Source organism: Synchiropus splendidus, chromosome 19 (genome assembly GCF_027744825.2).
Source record: "Synchiropus splendidus isolate RoL2022-P1 chromosome 19, RoL_Sspl_1.0, whole genome shotgun sequence".
NCBI classification, from domain to species: Eukaryota; Metazoa; Chordata; class Actinopteri; order Syngnathiformes; family Callionymidae; genus Synchiropus; species Synchiropus splendidus.
In genome coordinates, this window is record NC_071352.1 from 5311562 (window position 1) to 5330809 (window position 19248).

Sequence of the window (19248 nt, forward strand, 5' to 3'; positions counted from 1 at the left end):
CCTGGTGCGGCCACAACAACCTGGAGCTCAATGCCCAGAAGGCAATGGAGATGGTCATAGACTTCAGGAGAGTCACAGTTTCTCTGTCCCCTCTCATGTTGGCTGGTTTACCCATTCCTATTGTAGACTCCTTCTGCTTCCTAGGAACCACCATCACTGAGGACCTCAAATGGGAGCCAACCATCATGTCCCTCATCAGGAAGGCCCAGCTGTTCTTTTTGAGGCAGCTACGAAAGCTACGACTGCCGACAAAGTTGCTGGTGGAGTTCTACACAGCCATCATCCAGTCCATCCTCACCTCCTCTATCACTGTCTGGTACAACAGCGCCACCTCCAGGGACAAGAGCCGACTGTAGCGTATCATACGTTCTGCTGAGAAGGTGATCGGTTGCAGCCTGCCACCTGTCTCATCCTGGACATGGACTGTTTGTTCCTCTTCCCTCTGGCAGGAGGCTACGGTCCATCCAGCCATGTGCTTGTATGTATAATTGACTTCCAGCGATATTCAGGAATTAGGAGGGAGAGCATGTCTCCATCATTTGTCTACACCATTCATCATTTACCCAATTCCTTTATTTTACCTATAAAATTATAAAATTCAACTCCATGAAATCTCTTCCAGTGTTAGTTAATGAAACCCACAGAAAAAAAAATAGAACTACAGTTTTTGCTAACTGAAATAATTTCATAAGACGGTAAAATCCAGACTCTTACATGGTGTCGATTATTTTTATGACCCATTACCCAATTATCTATGCTAGAATTCCTGATTTTCAGATATTCGACTTGCAGAAATGAAGCTGAGCTGAAGGGAAAAGAAAAACAGAAGACACAAGTGTAATAGAAAAAAAAGTTTTATTTTCCCCTATTCACAAAATTAAATAAGAAATACATCAGATAACGTTCCTCCAGCGCCACAGTTGAGAAAATTGGTACTACAAAGATATTGGATTTGATTGAAGCAAAGTTATGAATTTCAATTCCTACTTGAGGTACTCCTTCGCTCCAAGCACAACATTAACATGCTCCAACGGTCCGCTATAAAACAACGAAAAGAAATTCTTTAAATTAAAAGAATACAAATAAAACAAAAGGAAAAAAAAACTTTTAAAGTCCAAAAATAACTTTGCGCACAGAGCACAAAAAATAGAAAAGAAAATTATTAAAATAAATCAAATGTAAAAATAAAAATTTAAAATCATCTAACTGGCTGAGCCACATCACAGCTGACTGGTCGTGGCCCAAAACTGAGGGCTTTTGAGGGGACACCATCAGGATGCGTTTCTTACTTGGTGTCCTCCCTGTGTTCTCCAGCAGCACCAACATCTGCTTGAAACTTGATTCCATTGCAGTCAGACTCTTTGAATATCAAGGTCTGTTCTCTCAATTCTTGTTGGAAAACTCTACAGACAAACCAGAAAAGCAGCCATCTAATTCATTACTACACCCCTGAGCACCTCAATTGTGACCCCCACATCTGCTGACCCCAAGAACACAGGTAGGACCCTCATTGCAACAGCATGTGAAGGCTGGTGTGAAAGCTTCCTACACAGTACTTGTGGTTTTAAAAATACCACAAGGCTTACAGCCGCAAAAGATTTCAGTACAAACGTCCACTGTGGACAAAACTCGATTGGGGGGGAGCTAACCAAAAGGGAGTCGCTAGATTGAGCTGGGATGGAACAGTCTTCGTCCAGCCTGGTGTATTGCCATAGAGGACCCGAAAGTCGGGGCGAGCGCACTGAACAGCATGCATTGTTCTGGATACCGTGACAGCGATCAAAACAGCAGTGAACAAAAACACCACAATGGCCCGGGAACACAAACAAAAGGAGTTCAAAAATACTGGTGTACGATGCAAAGAGCTACATTGTTTTACCCATGTTAGGAGTCATTTGATATTTTACCATTAATATGCTTACTTTAGCAAGCAATCGACAGTCCTAAAACGTATATAAAAAAAAAAAATCCATTAACAGTGTGTCGCCACTGCATCTTACAGTTGAAGTTCTACATTTCAGACAAAAGTGCAATAATATCAGTATTCTTTCTATGATGCTTTAGCGCTCTCATTGACCTGTAGAGGAAATTTAAGTAGCAGCAGAAGCATTGTCAGTGACGCAGCCTACAGTATTGGGATTGATGCCATGACAGCTTGGTCAAACCGAGGTTCTCTCAGCACAACCTCCACCGTGTCAGCGCTTGGGTACAACGATTACACAGAATGGAAAGGGAACCGAGCAAAGCTCCTGGCGGCCATCGCCAGCCCCCCGCCGCGAGTGACGGTGACGTCAGCAACAGTTATTCACTCCAACATGCAGCACTTCATTGTGATCTTACGTCATGCAATAATTGTACGGTGGTGTGATAAACCTGTGAGCCTGACCTTGAGGAGAACCAAACTCATTTCATACAACTAGAGGGAAATTAAACTCAATCTAATGTACAGGTGAAAAACAAAAATATGTGCACACGAGATGAATTTAGCGGTAAAAGGTGCCAAAAATCAGTGCACGTCTGTGTTACATCGTAAAAGCATGTGTTTAACCGGCAAGCCTTGCTGTGACTAGCCATTGACCAATCACGTAAGCTTTACCTATTAACTGTGAGTTGTGACACTGGAACGCTGGCACATCACGCTGGTTGATATTGAGCCTTAAAATGTACCCTCTCTGCCACGCCCTTGCTACTTTATGTCTGCCGTTGTTGACAGAATGTCTAAAGGGTTGGCGAGGTTGGAACCAGCCGGCGAGCTGGCTTCACCTCACCAAGGATCCCTGCGGTGCTGTTGGTGAAAGTCACTTCAGAGTGTGTTGGATTTAGTGAGGCGTTAAATCCGAGAGGTATACATATATCCCTAGTTTACCCTCCCTCACCACCCACCTCCCACCCTCCCTTACAGAGACACACAGGGCACAGGGAAGCAGGCCCTTTGCTGAGTGGAGGTTCGTGGCGCGTCACATCCCTCCATCTCCCCTTGATCTGGGCGGTGCGTTGAGTTCCCCAGTAACCCATCCCTACGTTAACCTGAAGACACATAAGACGGGGCCTGAGATTAATCGCAGGCTTATTTCATACCTCAGTCGTTCAAAGTCACGTGAACGCTTTCGGGAGAGTGATTCATCATTTGGATCAGAAAATCGTTTTGGGAACAAAGTGTATCATTGTGTATCAATGAGCTGGGATTTTCATCACTTCCAGGATCAGCTGACAAGGCTCTCCAGAGGAGACAAGTTCCACTCACCTACAGGTGTCCTGTCCACTTGTTAGACACCGTAGCACGCCGACAGCCGCTCCTTCAACAAAGGAGGGAATTGCTCGGAGAACTGCTGCCAGTTTTCTTCGCCAACCTGGTCCTTGAAGCCGTGAAGGATCTAACAGGAGGGGAGAACAAAATAAGGGTTAGATACATGTACCTCTCGTTTTCAACAACTGCCATGTAAAGAAACATCACCCACACATGTCAGACCCAAGTAATATCCACACGGTGCATCAGGTTTCGAATGTCTAAATATCTCATCATTGTATGGTATTGATATTAAGGATGAGTTGCGAGCTTTGGATGGCACCCACCTTATAAAACATGTCCCTGAGGTCATCTTTGGGGCTCACCCATGACGCCACAGCATCACAGAAGAAAATAAAATCCTGCAGGGAAACTGCAGGTGAGTGTCTGAAACCAAACCACAGCTCTCAAGTGTACTGCACACCTGAACGACTCCTGCAGGGTTGACACCGATCATGACGCAGATTCCGCGAAAAGCTGAGTCCTTCTCCTCATTGTCTCGAATATTCCTCAGAGAAGTGCACCTGCAAATCAGCGTTGGGCTTGGTCAAGTGAATCCTCCTGGTTGGAGAGGCATTCTGAACACTCACCATGGTCTGATAAAATGCTGAAGCTGCGGTGCCACTTCCTGAGGACAGACATAACCCAGCCTGCCGATTGTAATGGCTGTACAGACAGGGACAAACATTACAACCTGACCCATCAAAACAATGGCAGCTTCTGCTGCGTTTACCTGTGTTTTCCAAAAGGGTCTTGGGTGTATTGGGTCTGTTTATGATCTCAACCAGGTTAGGCAAAACCAAGCCGACGTAGGGCTGCATTTCAGCACCTGCACACAGATGGCCATTATTCATTTGCCTTTTTTCCCCAACCTAAGAACTTTGGCATCACATTAAATCTGCATTGACTTCACTTTCTCAGGAAGTGGGCTTCCTGTCACGTAACTCCTTCAGTTAGACCAAGATTTCAGACCAGAGCCTATGTGCTCACCTGAACAATCTGTTTGCTGCTTGGCAATTGAGCCTGAAAAAAAAGACTCCACTGGTGAATAATCTTGTACTTGGACATGCCATTTGGATGCATGTTAGGCAAGCAAAAATCTGCGCCACCGAGGCAGAATTGCAAGCTATGAAGCATCACATGCCGACATGGCTTTGATATCATTTCACAATTTTTGGATTTGGACCTGAAACGTTAGATCTGGCACTATCGAATGCTTAATCATAACAAGCTAAAATCAACAGGCCAGTTTCACAGCAAAATATCGGGCAATGTTAGTTAACAAATCCCAGGTTTGAAGGAGGCATGTCATAGTCTCAGGGATACAATTAAAGCAGAGATTTAAGGTCTATCCTGCTTTTAACCAGAGCTATTTCAAAGGACACAAAGACTTGACTGTCTTTGAAGAGTCTCCATCTTTATTTCCAGACACCAAGATAACTCTTCTGTCACAAGGTTTGGAGACGAGGGCTGCAATATCTGAATCAGAAAATTAATAGGAACATAATGTATCATTTTTGTCAATGAGCTGGGATTTTCATCACATTCAGATACTGAGCCCCTGCTTTCCTAAACCTTATATATATATATTGAAGACAACAGAAACCTGCTTTCTCACCCATTTGCATTGAAATCTCTCCAATGGCCCAGGTGGCATTGTTGCACACAGAGATGAATTCTGGGTTTAAGTTGAGTCCCAGGATGGGCATGAACTCGGCTGACAGGAGAATGAAAAGATTGTGGTCAAACGAGCTAAGGCAGAAACGTCCTACTTAAGCCTGAATGTATATTTTCCCACGGGCATGTCTGTGCAGCAACTCACCGATGCAAGGCTTCACATGCAGAAAACAGGCCTTAGTCAAATCGCCCAACAGAGCAAAGGAGCTTTGCCTCACTTCAGGCATTGTATCCTAAAATAAGAACATGTTTTTTCTGGTTCAGTAAGACAACACTGTAGCTCATTCAGATCGTGTTGAGTAAGAAAAGCCCACCTGCATGCACTGGAACAGCAGGGTCATGATGTTGGAGCGTGCTACAAGCTGGTCCACATGGCCACCTAAACCTTCAGCCAGACCACTGAGTAGATCCAGGGCTACGATCATAAAGTCTTTGTCTGGAGCTTCATACTGATCCGGATGCTGGTTGTACATCTGCAGCAGAGGAAAACACGCATCAGACTTTTTCAAGAACTCAAAATGACTCATGTTTTGACTGCAGTCTCACCATGGCTTGTGCTAATGTTTTCTGTACTAGGGTGACACAGCGTTGGTAAACAGGCTCACAATAAGGCAGGAATCCACTCTGCAAGGCGGTGGCTACAGATGACAGACACTGGAACAACAAGGTTTAGACATTTACAAATGATTCGTTGGCACATAGCCTATAAAGCACCTTACCTCCAGTAAAGGAAACAGATCCTTGTCTTCGTCTTTGAGCTCATTCCACTTGGCTATGAGTGGGGGCATTAACTTCTGAATGTATTCCTGAATGAGAGTTCATGTTAATGTCAAACCGCTTCAGACGACCGAAAACCTATCAGCACTCATTGTTTGAATTAGCATGGCAATGCTTACAGGCTGATTTAGATGGTGACCCACAGAGTCGGCCAGAGTTCCTATGGCATCATAAAGGATAAGGAGATTCTTGTGCTGATACTTTCCAAAAGCAAAAACCAAAGTGTCCAAAATGAAGCTGAGATATGGCACCAGCTCAGTACAGGCCTCCTCTTCCAAGGTGGCAAATGCACTGCAAACAAAAACAATACAATAATTGCAACAAAAGAAAAAAAAAACTGATATTAAATCGACAAAAAGCTATGGATCAGTGATTTAAGGAACTAGTGTATCATTGCATTTCAATGAGCTGGGTGTTTCATCATGTCCATGTAAACTCAAAGGAGCATCGATGTGGGAAGAGACTCACCTGCAGGCAGCCTCTTGTACCCTCTTGTTCCCATCCAGAATGCGCTTCAGAAGCTCAGTCATGAGAGGTTTGAGGTAGGAATCCGGGGGCTGGGACACCACCCAATGTGCATAACGACTAAGTGTCCAACAAGCAATCGAGCGTACCAGAGCCTTCTTGTCACACAAACACTGGATGAGGTGGGGGATGAGCTCCGGCAGGTACGGAACCATACCCTGCATGCAACCTAGAGAGTAAAATGTTTTGTTTTTTAAACAAAGTCCAGAAATACAAGACTCAACTGTGGGGTGTGAAGCAAAAGCCAAAGTGCTATTACCTTCTGCGATTGCACCCAAAACCAGAATTCCAGACTCCTTAATAACCCAGTCGGGATGAAAGAGGAGACCTTTCAAAAGTGGCAGGAGGTGAGGCAGAAGCTCATCCCGGAACACGTTTGCAAGCACATCCAACGCTGCTGCGGAACACTTTCCTGAAAGACATTCACCCATTAGCCTGTTCCAAGAAAAAAAAAAAAGAGGGTTCCTTAAAATGCAGCAAGTCGATTGTAAACTACTCACTGAGGTTCCAATCTGATAAGGTGTCGTCATCGTCGTCGTCCTCATCATCTTCTGTGTCCTCCCCTTCCTCTCCCTCGAGACCTTCGTGTTGCAGGGTCACAGTTCGGGATTTATGGAAACGAGGCTTGATGTCCTGATCGCTGTCTGGAACGGCTTCGTCTTCCTCCACATCACCCTGTCACAATGTGAGGAATATTTGAACACTCACACAGGACCTATATCACCATCATTGGCAAACGGGTAGGATTGATAATACTGGTTTAATTCCACTAAACCAATTTACCTTTAACAGAATGATGTCAATCTCTGAATACCTCATTCCATTCACCAAGATGGGGATCAGTCTGTTGAAAGACATTTAATAAAAGTAAATAAAAGCAGACAAAATAAGGGGGCTCAGAAGACACCTTTTAAAGAATGTACGTTCTTAGGAAAAAGAAATCCTTATGATGACTGCAGCATGTCTGACTTACTGAGCCAAGTGTCCAGACAACATCTCCTTGCAGATCGGCTGTTCTGCTAAAGTAAGCCAGAATTCGCAGGCCTCCAAAGCTACATTCTCATCTGGATCTTGAGTTCTTTGAAGCATGTACTGCAAACATTAAAAATACAAAAAATGATTATCATGAACGAGACAAAAACAAACATCTCAGCTTTTCGTACTGGATCAGAAAGAATAGGAACATTAAGTATCATTTTACATCAATGAGCTGGGTGTTTCATCAAGTCCAGACGGAATATGAATCCAACTACGCGGCTTACTGCATCATACCTGAATAATGCTGTGCATGTGGGGGATGAGACGGTCTACACGGACTTCCAGTAACATGACTAAGGCTCGGCACACATTTTTACGGACCTCAGAGTCCTCATCAGCTGCCAGCGCAAACAGGCTCTAGACAGATGGAAGGAAATTGATAGGCAGGGAGGAGGGGGGAAAAAAGATTTTATTCAAGGTGTGATCGCTAACAGACTTCAGCAAACTGAAGCAGGCATTTCAACTCAAAACAAAGGTTCTGCCAGACTGATTTTACCTCTATGAAAGTGTCAATGTTGTCCATGAGAGCCTGTGCTCGTCCAATGATGAACTGATTCACACATGCAATGGCATGGGACCTAGGGGTGTATCAGGGAGAAAGAACAGGTCAGTCATAATAATAAATGAAATATATATATATATATATATATATATATATATATATACACACACACACACACCAGTAAGGAAAATATGGTACTCTGAACACTAACAGCTAACATTTAGTTTGAGAAAACTACATGGACATAGAAATGAAATTAATGCCATGTTCAGGTAAAAAAAAATAATTAGTCAAATTTGTTACATACCTAATTTTGGGGCTGCAGTGCTTGAAGAATTGGAGGAATTTGGGGATCATAATATTGAGTGGTCTGTTCAACGCATCACTGTCCAGCAGCTCTGACGAATCCTCACAGATTTTCTGCAGTGCTCCAAACGAGCCCTGAGACACGGACATACACAGAGAAGCTGTCAAATCAAACGCAAACATACAAGGACACAAGAGAGAGAAACAAAACTACATCAGATATTTTAGTTCGTCTGCAGGCAATTGGGGTGCCACATCACATTCATCACGACAGGACTCTTTTGCATCATTTACATTTTCAGCTGAAACGCCGACCAAAACTCCAATGAATCCACTGCCAAATATGGGTTTCTGATTTGACAGGTGTGGTCTTCAGATCAGACAGTATGAATACAAAAACCCTCAGAAGTCAGGAGGTTTTGATGCATCATCTCCAAAGCCCACATTCTACTTTTACCATTTCATCCCGTACACATGATTGACAGTTCCATAAGTGAGAATGTAAGATGACAAACCTCACACGTGTTGTAGTCCTCAGAGTTGAGCAGATTGCAGAGCTGAGGCAAGAGCTCTGGCCACGTTTGTAGCTCTCCCTTTGACGCAATAGTTGTTATCAGGATGCCTTTAAGTGAGATACAGGCAGACCTTGTAAGCAAAGTAACTCAAAAACGTCTTGTCAATGTACTATGAATTAGGTTTCTGGATCAGACAGTATGAATACAAACACCTTCACTGGCAGTCAGACGTTATTATGCATCATCTCAGAAGCCAAAAAAAAAAAAAACAAAAAAAAAAAAACAGTATTTAGGAGCACGGAATCTCACCGATTGTGGCTCGAATGAGTGGTGAGGGATCTCCGATGTTATTGAGACATTCCTGCTTTATGAAGTCGGCAACTTGAGAAGGAAAGTTCTGGTAGTGGGCCTTCACATTGTTCTTCAGTATCAGGCCACTGAGTGAACGGGTCGGTTCATCTGTCGCAATGAACAAGTGTCAAGAATTTTCAGGGCTTAAATAGGCCCACACTTAATGACCGCAAGTGTCCACAACACTAGTTACATACCTTCAGATTTTAGCCGTGTGAGTACGAAGATGAGAAAGTTGTTGAAGTCCGGAAACTGGTTGAGTTGTTCAAGTTTCTAGAGGAGCAGTTAAGGACAATTTCCACACCTCGAGCTTCACTGCTGCTGATTGATAGCCCTTCAATGCCAATTAACTTGACTTTCATCAACAGATCATTTCACAGATCAAATTTCACAGTCTTTCACCATCTGACTAGGCTAGACCAAAACCAATAAAACTTTACACAGCCAGGTTTCTGTTCTTCAACTTGGTATTGGGCGACCGCAATATTGTGGTGATTGGTAACACTGCAGTACAACGGAAATAAGCAGTTCTTGATAAATAAAAGTAGGATACTTGTTGTACTGCTCTCTGTGTGACTGTGTTGGGTGACTGAGAGTCTTTGAGCAGTTGAAGGACTTGCTGCAGTCCCTGCTCATCTGGCTGCCACTCCATCCTGTGAAGTACACAAAACATTGTTGGAACACATACAAACTGGGTGTGGTCAAAGATTAAAATGACTTTGTCGCCTCCTAACGGGACTAAAACAGTAGTGCTAAAACAACAGAAAATTCAAGTTTTTTTTTTTTGAGAATTAAACAACTGGAATCTTCATTCTATATTTGAATCACATTTGCAGTGGCAGTAAGCACGTCCTTGTTCTCCTGTATAGTGCTAAAGGCCGAAACACCCTATGACCCAGAGGAACACTACCGATGATGCGTACCCATAAATTTTATCCCTTCTTCAAGCATACCATCCTCCAGTCACCGACAACTCCACCAATTGCATGTGCTTGCACAAGAATAACATCTCATTCTGTGTTTTATGGAATCTGAATCACATATGAAGAGGCAGGAGAGACTGTAACCCTGAGATTTGGGTTCTGTTTAACAATTTGGCCACATTCATGATCAAGCTTTCAAACTGCTCTAACTTGAAGTAAAAGTAGAACACTCACGCACAAGAGCTGCAACGATCAGTCAATTGTAATCCACTATTAAAACTTTCGTTTCACTGCAACATTGGAAACAGGACTTTCAAAGCCATATATTGTGAAATTCAAATGTTTCAAAATAACATTTGGCCCCATAAAATGGTGCAACAAAACATATCCTAAATTGTAGTTAGTAAAGTTGGCAGCTTTAGACAAGTCCATATCTTGGATCAGTGCTACATATGAAGGTATGGGAAACAAATCTTTTTAAAACACACGAAACTTTCAGAGCAATATTAAAAAAGAAACATAAACCCAGATTTGGCGGCCGAGGCTAAAAGGAGCCGAAGGCTTGTAATGAAAGCACATGTGGGTGTCGTGATAAGCAGGGGTCCTCTGACTTAGCGAGCGGTAACATGACACCACCTGCGGCTGTCCTCCGAGCTGCCAGCCAGAAAAAAAGAGTTCAAGCCTGACAAAACACGACATTAGACGTAACGGGCTAAAATCTCAGTCACCCGGCTTAATCGTTCCGAGCTAATCCCCGACAACCCCCACCACAGATCGCTTTGCTGTTCCAATTTGAAGAAACACTCATATCTTGTAGAGGGACTCGTAAAACGCCTAGTTTAAACTGTGCATTCAAATGGCGGGGTCAAATCCCTAAGCAGCTGGATTAAGTGCGGGATAAAATCGTGGAACGCCGCTAGTCACGTAGCACAGCCGTCGTTTACATTTCCTAAATAATTCCAGACGAAAAGTAGGCGAGGTATGGGTGGAATTTGTACTAAATGGTGGTGATTAACTTTACAACGGTTTGATAAAAACTCGACGGTGCTAAAGTTCATCTTCGGGCCTAGTCGACAGCGCCGCTGCGGGCCGGGTCGCCACATTGTGCCGGGCACAAGACAAATCAAACAGCAGCTTCAACTCCCTCAAGCAGGCGTAAATACGCAAGAATAGACGTAAAACTATTTTATAGACGCACCTTCCGCAGGAAAAACACAACAGGAGCTACCGTGTTGTTCCAAATGTAATCGCGAGGAGATGAACACGTTTTGTAAGTTAGCCTTAGCCGCTTAACTGGCTGCTAAAGCTACAAATCACACAGTCGCAGCGGAGCGCCTTACCCAAGCGAGCAGTCTTGTCGGCAATAATTTGTCAGCGCGAATTGGCAAACGACTCAAGAACACAAATCACGTACAGTCGTAACTTAAAAGTTGTATGTGGCGTAGTGGGCCGCTCGTTCGCTCGCCTCGCAGTGGCTCTTCTTGTTCAAATGAGCACGCCGATTGAAATTGACCTGTTGCAGCTTCCGTAAGAGCGAGGAACGCGAGAGTTGGGATGAAGTCACGCAGGATTAGAACGCCACCTTCAGTGTCACGTGGGATTCTGTCAAACGGGAACGAACTTCGAAAATCTACTGTTTTTGCGCATTCAATAATCTCGAAAGCACGCTAACAACCTTTCACCTTGCATTACCACCATTTAATTTAAGTCCCACGCATTCCACATGACACTATAAGTCATCTCTTTTGCCCCTGTATAACATAATAAACTAGCAGACTCCAACGATGAGAATTTGAATCCTTTTTGTACTAATAGTGAACCAAATTTGACTCCACTAACGTGCGTTGTTGTTCATGTTTTAAGACCCAATTTCAAAATAATCATCATTTTTGAGCTGCTTTATTTCAGCAACCTGTTATGTTTTTTTAACCATAATATACTGTTTGCTTGTGTCACTTAAAAAAAATAAAAATTCATTTCCAACAATCTTGACTCCTGCTACTGAGCAAAAATGGATGTAATAGACATATAATATGTAATTAAATTACTCAAGAAAACCCAGACCAAACACTTTTACATATTAGTTTATTTGCCCGTTCATTTCCAGAGGGCAAAAATTCAAACCTCAATAAAAAAAGAATGCCATGGCACTGACATGATATGCAAGATCAATACTGCATGTTTGAAAATGTTAGTAACACTCAGGAAAACATTTCAAGTGTTCTCCAAGGATGAAAATAAATATAAACTGACATGATCTTCCCCGTTTGCCGTCATTATTCATCCCATGACTGATCTCAGGGGTTAGCAGCCCAGTAATTCCTGAGGTGTAGGCATGAAATGCTTTTCATATCCCGAGCTGAAATCCTCCTGTGATGAATTCCAGTGTTCCTCATGGTCCAGCAGCTGCTGCCCACCTTGCTCGCCATCAGAGTCCAACATCTGGCTATAGTCCTCTTTTTTGGATCTTTGATCCATCCTGTCACTCTCCACTGAGCTGCTGCTATCTTCCATCTGCTGGTCCAGGTTAAATGTCTTCAAGCAGCCACTGAAGAACGTTGCTGGTTTGTTCTCAACAACCTCCAATACAGATATTTCAGGATGTGGCTCACAGAGGGGAGAGAGGAGCCAGACTGAATGATCATTTATCTACAAGAGAATGTCAAAAAAATGTTCATCTTATTTTCTCACTTTAGAAATAGGATTTCATCATTCAGTGGAATAGAATGGAATTGGCCCTTACTTGATTCTTCAACTGTTGTAAAATTAGGCTGTTGTGAGGATCTGGAACATTTTTGTCAAAACACAGGGGAGAAGACAGGGTGTCTCCCCGATATGCTCTGAAAAGACCAAAAATAAACTAAACCACAACTTATTTATTGAACAAACAAGACCATTCTTCATTTAAGGTATTAATCTCACTTTAAGAATCAGATTAAAAATTAAGACCCAATTCACAAAAACATGGTAAAGACAAAAGTTCTGATGAAAAACAGGGCTTAAAAGTAAATTACTATTGGCGCCTTGAGTTTCTAAAGTATGTAGGAGACCTTACGTTCAATATCTGTGCTTATACCTTAGAAATATGTAGAACACTAACAATTCTATCTGATAAGTTAATTTATCAATGAACTACAACATAAATGGACTTTCTGGAATAGTCAAGTAAGGAAACTCTGTCAAAGATGATGCAGTGTGACTGAGGTAAATACGTTGAAGTGAACTTACCTGACAAAAATGCACGCGCAGACAATTGTAATCAAGGCAGCAGAACCAAGCACTGCTAGAATAAAATGTACTGCAAACAAGAAACAGCAGAGCCACATTTAGAAAGTGTCTCATACGTGGAGCAAACGTTGATATGCCCTACCAGTTTGTTCTTCACTCTTTGTTTTGAATTTTGCGGAAACATTGGCTCCAGGTCCAGCTACAGTCACCGCCTTTATCCACACTTCGTAATTGCGACCTGGACTGAGGCCCTTCAGCTCAAAAGTCCTGTTTTCATTATGAGGGACTGCAGACACATTGTGCACATCTACGGAACAGAAGTGGAGTCAATGCGTTTTTGAATAATATACAGGTTACACAGGGACCTTGAACCGATAAATCCTTGTCAACATATGTAGATAACTTAAATATTGATGTGATTTACAGATCCGATATCATTTCCCAATTTTTCTACATAACCTACATTAACATTCCGCATGCACTGAGCTCAAACGGACAGCAGGTGGTAGTAGCTTTCCAGAGCTGCTATAAGACACACCAGACACGAGAAGCGGGTGTCTTGCTTCTGCCCATTTTAACCATAGATGGTTTTGGAGTTGTTCTGTTTACTAACCCAGAAACAGAGCCCTAATACGAAACCACTACAATTGTCGGAGGTCATAACGAAGTTATTGACGTGAGTGCATATAAACAAAAATAAGTTGTCGATGTAAAATCAGGAAATTCAAAGCCATATTAGTCAGATAATTTGAACATATTCTTCAGGAACAGCGTCACACATTGCCATTCATTTACAACTCCTGGTAACAACCTACTGTTGTGTTCTATTTGCAGAACTCCCCAGTTGTCTCCCAAATTTTGAATTGAATTAATTAGTTTACAATGAACCAAATAAATTTTAAGCTGAATATGACTTGGTGAATGAAACTATGAATGGTATTTAATGTAAACACTTCTCACTAGCTGTTCATTACCATTGGGAGTCGCCCCTCCTATTTGGTAGTACAGTACCACTCCATTCTGCATGGACAGCGGAATTGGCTCCCAAAACAAGGCCACACTATAGGCATTGATCTTTATCACTTTGAAGGAAGGCACCTGTGGTGGGACTAAAACAGAACATAAAAACATTAAGGAGACACAAAATGGCCTTAGGTGAAAGAATATGTTTCACCAACTCACTTGTCTGTCCAGAATACGCGATGACTGATGAATGCTGGCGACTTGTTCCCTCATGTGAGACGGAATACAGCGAGACTTGGTAAGGTCTATACTTCCTGAATTGATCTAAATGTGAAAACATGACATTTAATATGGTAGAGAACACCATATAGCATTTGTCCAACAAAATGTGGCAACAAAGTACCTTGAAATGTTATTGATGTACCACTCTGATTCACTCTTAACCAATCAAAACCTTGTCCTAAAGGTTGCCCAACTTGTTTGTACTGAACAACATAGTCATCACCAGTGTCTCTGGCAGAGAGGTGAGCAGGGGGATCCCACTGCACATCAAGTTTCTCTGGATTCATCTGGAAACTGAGTATTTCCTTGTTGTTTTCTATATCTGAGAAGACAAAGCATCCATAGTATCCTGAAAATGACAGTCCAGCACAAACAAACTAAACCACTCTTAATACCTGGTTGAGGGAAATGAAGATAGGCAGGCGCAGAGGCTCCGACGGAGTTATACGCCCATATTTTGGCTGAAGACATGAGAGAGACATTAAGATAGCACTTTGTTTTATCACACACCAACTGGCGGCCTGGTCGTGCAGTGGAAATATTATACCAAATCCCACTATTTAACACAGTATATCCTAGAATTTCTCCTCGAGCCTGAGACCTTGGAAGTTTCTAGATGGGGAACAGAGGAAAAAATATGATTCGACGTACTGATGGGACATTAGAATGATGATTTTACCTTCCACAGCAACACACAGGAGAGTTTTTGCTGGGACACCTTGCAGTCTCTCCAAACATCCAGCTCACCCACGGGGGCTGAAAAAGTGGAAAAGGAAGTTTACTTTCTCAGAGAGAATCACAGAGCTGAGGAGCATAGAGCAAACTCATGACCCTCACTAGCAAGACCACTAAACCTGGTGTATTGGCCAGTATAGTCAGGAGTAATACCATAGGAAGAGTGGCTTACTCATTTCTTGGCTCAGGATTTTGGTGGTCCCACTCCAGTCACTCATCAGTCCAGTAGAACATGCACAGCGGACCTGAAATTCATAGGTCAAACCAGGCTGCACGGGCTGGCGGTGCTCATAGCTGGTGTGCGATCCAACATCAGTCTGTTAAAACAGACAAGGAAACATGATGTACTGATCCAGAGCCGATATCTGTCAGCATTCAAGACAAACCTTAACCCAGTCTTTTTCAGTCTCAGCGCGATGCCGAACATCACAAGATCCCATTCCTAAATGTAGTTTTTCACAGGTCAGGTCCCAGTGAATTTCCATTGGATCCCTGTGGCTGGATGTAATACTTGGCGCAGGAGGTTTCTCTATGAAAACATACAACAAAAGTGACGTAACAGAACATTCACTTCTCATATAAAGTTATAGATATAAATAGTAATTGGCAATTCTAAGTAAAGTCTAAAATGAAGGCAGAAATTTTAGCTGATGCATATTACTTACGGATTTTGCCTGTGTCAAAAACACTTCTCGGGGATTTGGCAGAACCATTCTGGTGTACAGCCTGGACCCAAACACTTAATTCACGGTGGCTTGCAAAGTTTTCACGGTGGATAATCCCACTCGGGTTACCAGTGTTCACATGGTCTTTGCTGGGGAGACAAAAACAATTGTGTAATTTATTGTACAGAGTTCAGATGTGGGTTCGATTTACTTGTGACGAGGTGGCTCCCAGTGCAGAGTGTAGTTAGTGGAGACGCTATGATCCGGCCATGCATCCCAATAACAGTGGATGGCAGCCTGGCAAATCTGACCACATGGGATGTAGCACCTTGGTTTCGAAAGGAGAAAATCTGCTGGCAAAAATATTTTATTTTACAATCAATAATCTCAAACAAAAGTTTACCCTCAAGTGACCATGGCGTGTTATGCAGCATGCATATTTAGTGTGTTTTTTTTAGCAGACGGGAAACGCCTTACTTCAGACATTAACAGGAAATGCTTAGGCAAAGGTCTAAACCACCATTGTCACCACATCCTCTTCAAATTAAATTTGAATCAGTAACACTTGAAAAGTTCACCCAAAGCATTGTGAGACGTGATCACCAATAGACAAAAAACCTTAAATATTCTAAGAGAGGAGGGGCAGATGCAGAGTGATAGAGCTACAAAGAGCTAAATGGTCAACAGAGTCGATGTAAAATCGTCCTGTTATTCTTAACGTTTCAAAATAAAAACTACAAGACACCACAAGTTAGTAGGTGTTTTGGTGGGTGTACTTGTCCTCCAATGACTTCTTAAGATAAATCGATTGTTTAAGTGTGTTCTCAAATCAAATCAAATAACAACAAAGAACAGCACTGCAATGTCAGCAAGAAAACAGCCTACACAACACATTAGATGGGTGGGGGCGAGGATGAGATAGGATGACTAATATACAATTATAAGAAACCACAAACCTGACGAACCACGGTTCTTCGCATAAGAATTGGGGAATTCCAGGTGACTTATTTAATTCTATTCGTTACAGACAGTCGTCAGTATTGTCACCCGGAACAGTGAGACCACTGTTCCGGGTGACAATAAGCGTATATCATGTACAGGAAATCATGTAACGGCAGTTAACGTCCGCTAGTTCACAGACATTTCAGCAATACTTACTGGCACCGACAACACGATTATTTGCAGTGACGAAAAAAATGCATAGCTGCCACCAGATCGGAAGCAAGGCCATCACAACTGAGTCGTATTGCCAGGTTCCTGTTACGACCACAAACAAACAAACAAACAAACAAACACACGTGACAATAAACTTAGCGTTTATGAGCCACAACGTAAACCTTCATATGGCATGCTAATAAGGCTCTAACACAGCTCTAACTGTGTGAAATACTTCAGAGAGAGAATCTATTAACCATCGTTTTACCTCATCCCGCCACAGATGTAATGTTCGGCTGATCTTTTCAGATAGATTTCCTTGACTCCACCTACTGTATTACGGGAAATGTCACCAACTCGTGAATCTTCGGAGGAACTCGTGAACGATCGGCATTTTTTTCCTCGTTGAACTTTATTGTTGTGTCGCGTTGACAATGCGAGCATTTTTATCGCGTTTGTCTATTTTAAAGTACAATTGAAACAATTTGCTTGTCTCAATGACATATGTTGACGTAGTTAAAAGAAATCTAGCTTTGCTTCCGTAGGTTAACGTCTGTAATAACGATTTTAATACGACAATTGCAACTCAAAATTATGGAGGTAAACCACAATTTTTAGTTTAATTCATGTCTTGTGGTGAAACGAGTGAAAGTGGGTAACACACTTTTTTCAATCTGTCTTTATTAAAATGCATGAGGGAAGGAAAAACACATGGTTCTAACAGAACCATAAATCATAATCCAAGAGAATATAAATTAAGACAGACCCATGTTCATACAAAGACTTCAACAAAAGTGTAAATGGCTTGTTTTCTCTCAGCACAAGGAGCTGATCTCACTCTTGCTGCAGCCCCACTTGCAGCAGGCGTTAGATAAACCCAAGACCACATCCCGGCCTTTGCGGTCAGCTTTGCGTAGGGCTTCCAAAATCTCCTCAGTGATAAAAGATCGCGTGGACCTGCTGAATGGTGTTTGACTGTTCTCCATTGCAGTGAACGCTAGATCTCTGTTCCTTTGCAGGAGACCATCTAGCAATGGATTCCGATCCAAGATGTTCGCAGAGTCCTCTTGCTGAGAGCTGAGTAGTTCATCAGAAGGATCTGTGCAAGGAAAGCCATATGAAAAACTATGAATTAAAAACAAAATATAATGAATGATAATGAAATGATATAATGAAAATTCACCTGCACTTTTGAGCGAGCGCTTCCACCGTGATCCTCCACAGGTAAAGATAACTGCTCGGATGAATTCGCGACCACAGAGCTTTACACCATAATTCGGGTGTTCAAATGTCTGTGCACCAGCGACCAGCAGACACACCGCTAGAATGAAAACCTTCCACATAGTGCAGACTGATATTGACTCAAAGATGAAGTCGCAAATCCTGCGTAGTGAGCTGCTTTCTCCCTTCCAGTCTTTCAGAGTTATGTGGGCCAGGTTTGGTATATAAAGTGGTCTGGAACACTGACGTGACACATTGCGTATGCATGTCAGAATGAGAGATCAGATAGAATGAGAGACCTTTAGGAATAATGGAGAGTAGCAAAGGTGGAATAATTACCAAACATAATAGAGGGCTCTATTATCTAATTGTCTGGTAAGGTTTTTTTTTTTATTTTATGTCTGCTTTAATATCATGAAATTCCCCAATAGCATTTGGAGGTCAACTTAGGGTGACACACCGGTGTGATATTTGTCATGACGGATGGATGCAAATCTCAGATATGAACCTATATTCCTCGTGGTTTGCTGGGGAAGCAGATTAACGTTGGCAGAAACTAACAGACGATATATATATATATATATATATATATATATATATATTTATTTATTTTTCATTTCATTGTGATATGCTGTGTACAGAGCATGTTACGAACATAATATCCTTCGGGATTAATAAAGTTTTGTGACTTTGTGTGTTTTGCAACTACTATAATCATAAAAAAAAGAAAATTATTACACACTAAAAGTATGTCTAGGATCCAAAACGTGCTTAATAGAGCCAAACAACGATGTAAAGCATGTAGAGTAGGGGTGGGCAATTCAATTTCCTAAGGGACCAGGTTATATATTGTGACAGTTGAAAGGGGTCGTCAAACCCAAAGAAAGGAGGGTAAGAGAAATTTTAAATTAAAAATCAAGTGATCATATGAAATTACACTTAAAAAATGCACAGAAAATGTTGGTTTGTTGTATTTTATTTAATTTCAATGACATTGCATTTGGCCCCCGGGCCACACTTTGTCTAGGTCTGATGTAGAGTGTCCACTGTATTGTGTTGTTTAATTAATATGCATTTGTTTTGTGTTTTCAATGCAGTT

General features: G+C 42.1%; 3 protein-coding genes across 6 annotated transcripts; all 3 read right to left on the reverse strand.

Moving 5' to 3' along the window:
- Positions 1–836: 836 nt before the first annotated feature.
- On the reverse strand, positions 837–11427 carry LOC128751332 (transportin-2-like). Of its 3 annotated transcripts, none has more exons than XM_053852289.1 (25): positions 11315–11427; positions 9531–9630; positions 9175–9250; positions 8936–9085; positions 8627–8733; positions 8113–8246; positions 7800–7881; positions 7538–7660; positions 7239–7357; positions 7049–7109; positions 6766–6940; positions 6525–6677; positions 6209–6434; positions 5860–6031; positions 5683–5769; positions 5510–5617; positions 5278–5436; positions 5109–5196; positions 4905–5003; positions 4020–4115; positions 3877–3952; positions 3711–3810; positions 3574–3648; positions 3245–3374; positions 837–3027 (listed from the first exon to the last, which is right to left on the reverse strand). In XM_053852289.1, the coding sequence occupies exons 2-24, from the start codon at positions 9627–9629 to the stop codon at positions 3267–3269; spliced, it is 2673 nt and encodes an 890-aa protein (XP_053708264.1). In that variant the 5' UTR covers position 9630; positions 11315–11427; the 3' UTR covers positions 837–3027; positions 3245–3266. The 3 variants fall into 3 exon arrangements, with proteins under 3 accessions (XP_053708264.1, XP_053708263.1, XP_053708265.1); XM_053852288.1 differs by having other exon boundaries at positions 11241–11409; XM_053852290.1 differs by lacking the exon at positions 11315–11427 and adding an exon at positions 11099–11118.
- Positions 11428–11974: 547 nt separating this feature from the next.
- On the reverse strand, positions 11975–17269 carry il12rb2l (interleukin 12 receptor, beta 2a, like). Of its 2 annotated transcripts, none has more exons than XM_053852045.1 (15): positions 17197–17269; positions 16932–17030; positions 15985–16123; positions 15774–15922; positions 15495–15637; positions 15281–15425; positions 15053–15129; positions 14769–14985; positions 14495–14695; positions 14311–14415; positions 14103–14237; positions 13271–13435; positions 13129–13198; positions 12644–12740; positions 11975–12549 (listed from the first exon to the last, which is right to left on the reverse strand). In XM_053852045.1, exons 2-15 carry the CDS (start codon positions 17002–17004, stop codon positions 12205–12207), a joined length of 2061 nt encoding a protein of 686 aa, XP_053708020.1. In that variant the 5' UTR covers positions 17005–17030; positions 17197–17269; the 3' UTR covers positions 11975–12204. The 2 variants fall into 2 exon arrangements, with proteins under 2 accessions (XP_053708020.1, XP_053708019.1); XM_053852044.1 differs by having other exon boundaries at positions 15985–16126.
- Positions 17270–17460: 191 nt separating this feature from the next.
- rln3a (relaxin 3a) lies at positions 17461–18703 on the reverse strand. The gene is made up of 2 exons (XM_053852263.1): positions 18112–18703; positions 17461–18027 (listed from the first exon to the last, which is right to left on the reverse strand). The coding sequence occupies exons 1-2, from the start codon at positions 18269–18271 to the stop codon at positions 17744–17746; spliced, it is 444 nt and encodes a 147-aa protein (XP_053708238.1). The 5' UTR covers positions 18272–18703; the 3' UTR covers positions 17461–17743.
- Between the last annotated feature and the right edge of the window lie 545 nt (positions 18704–19248).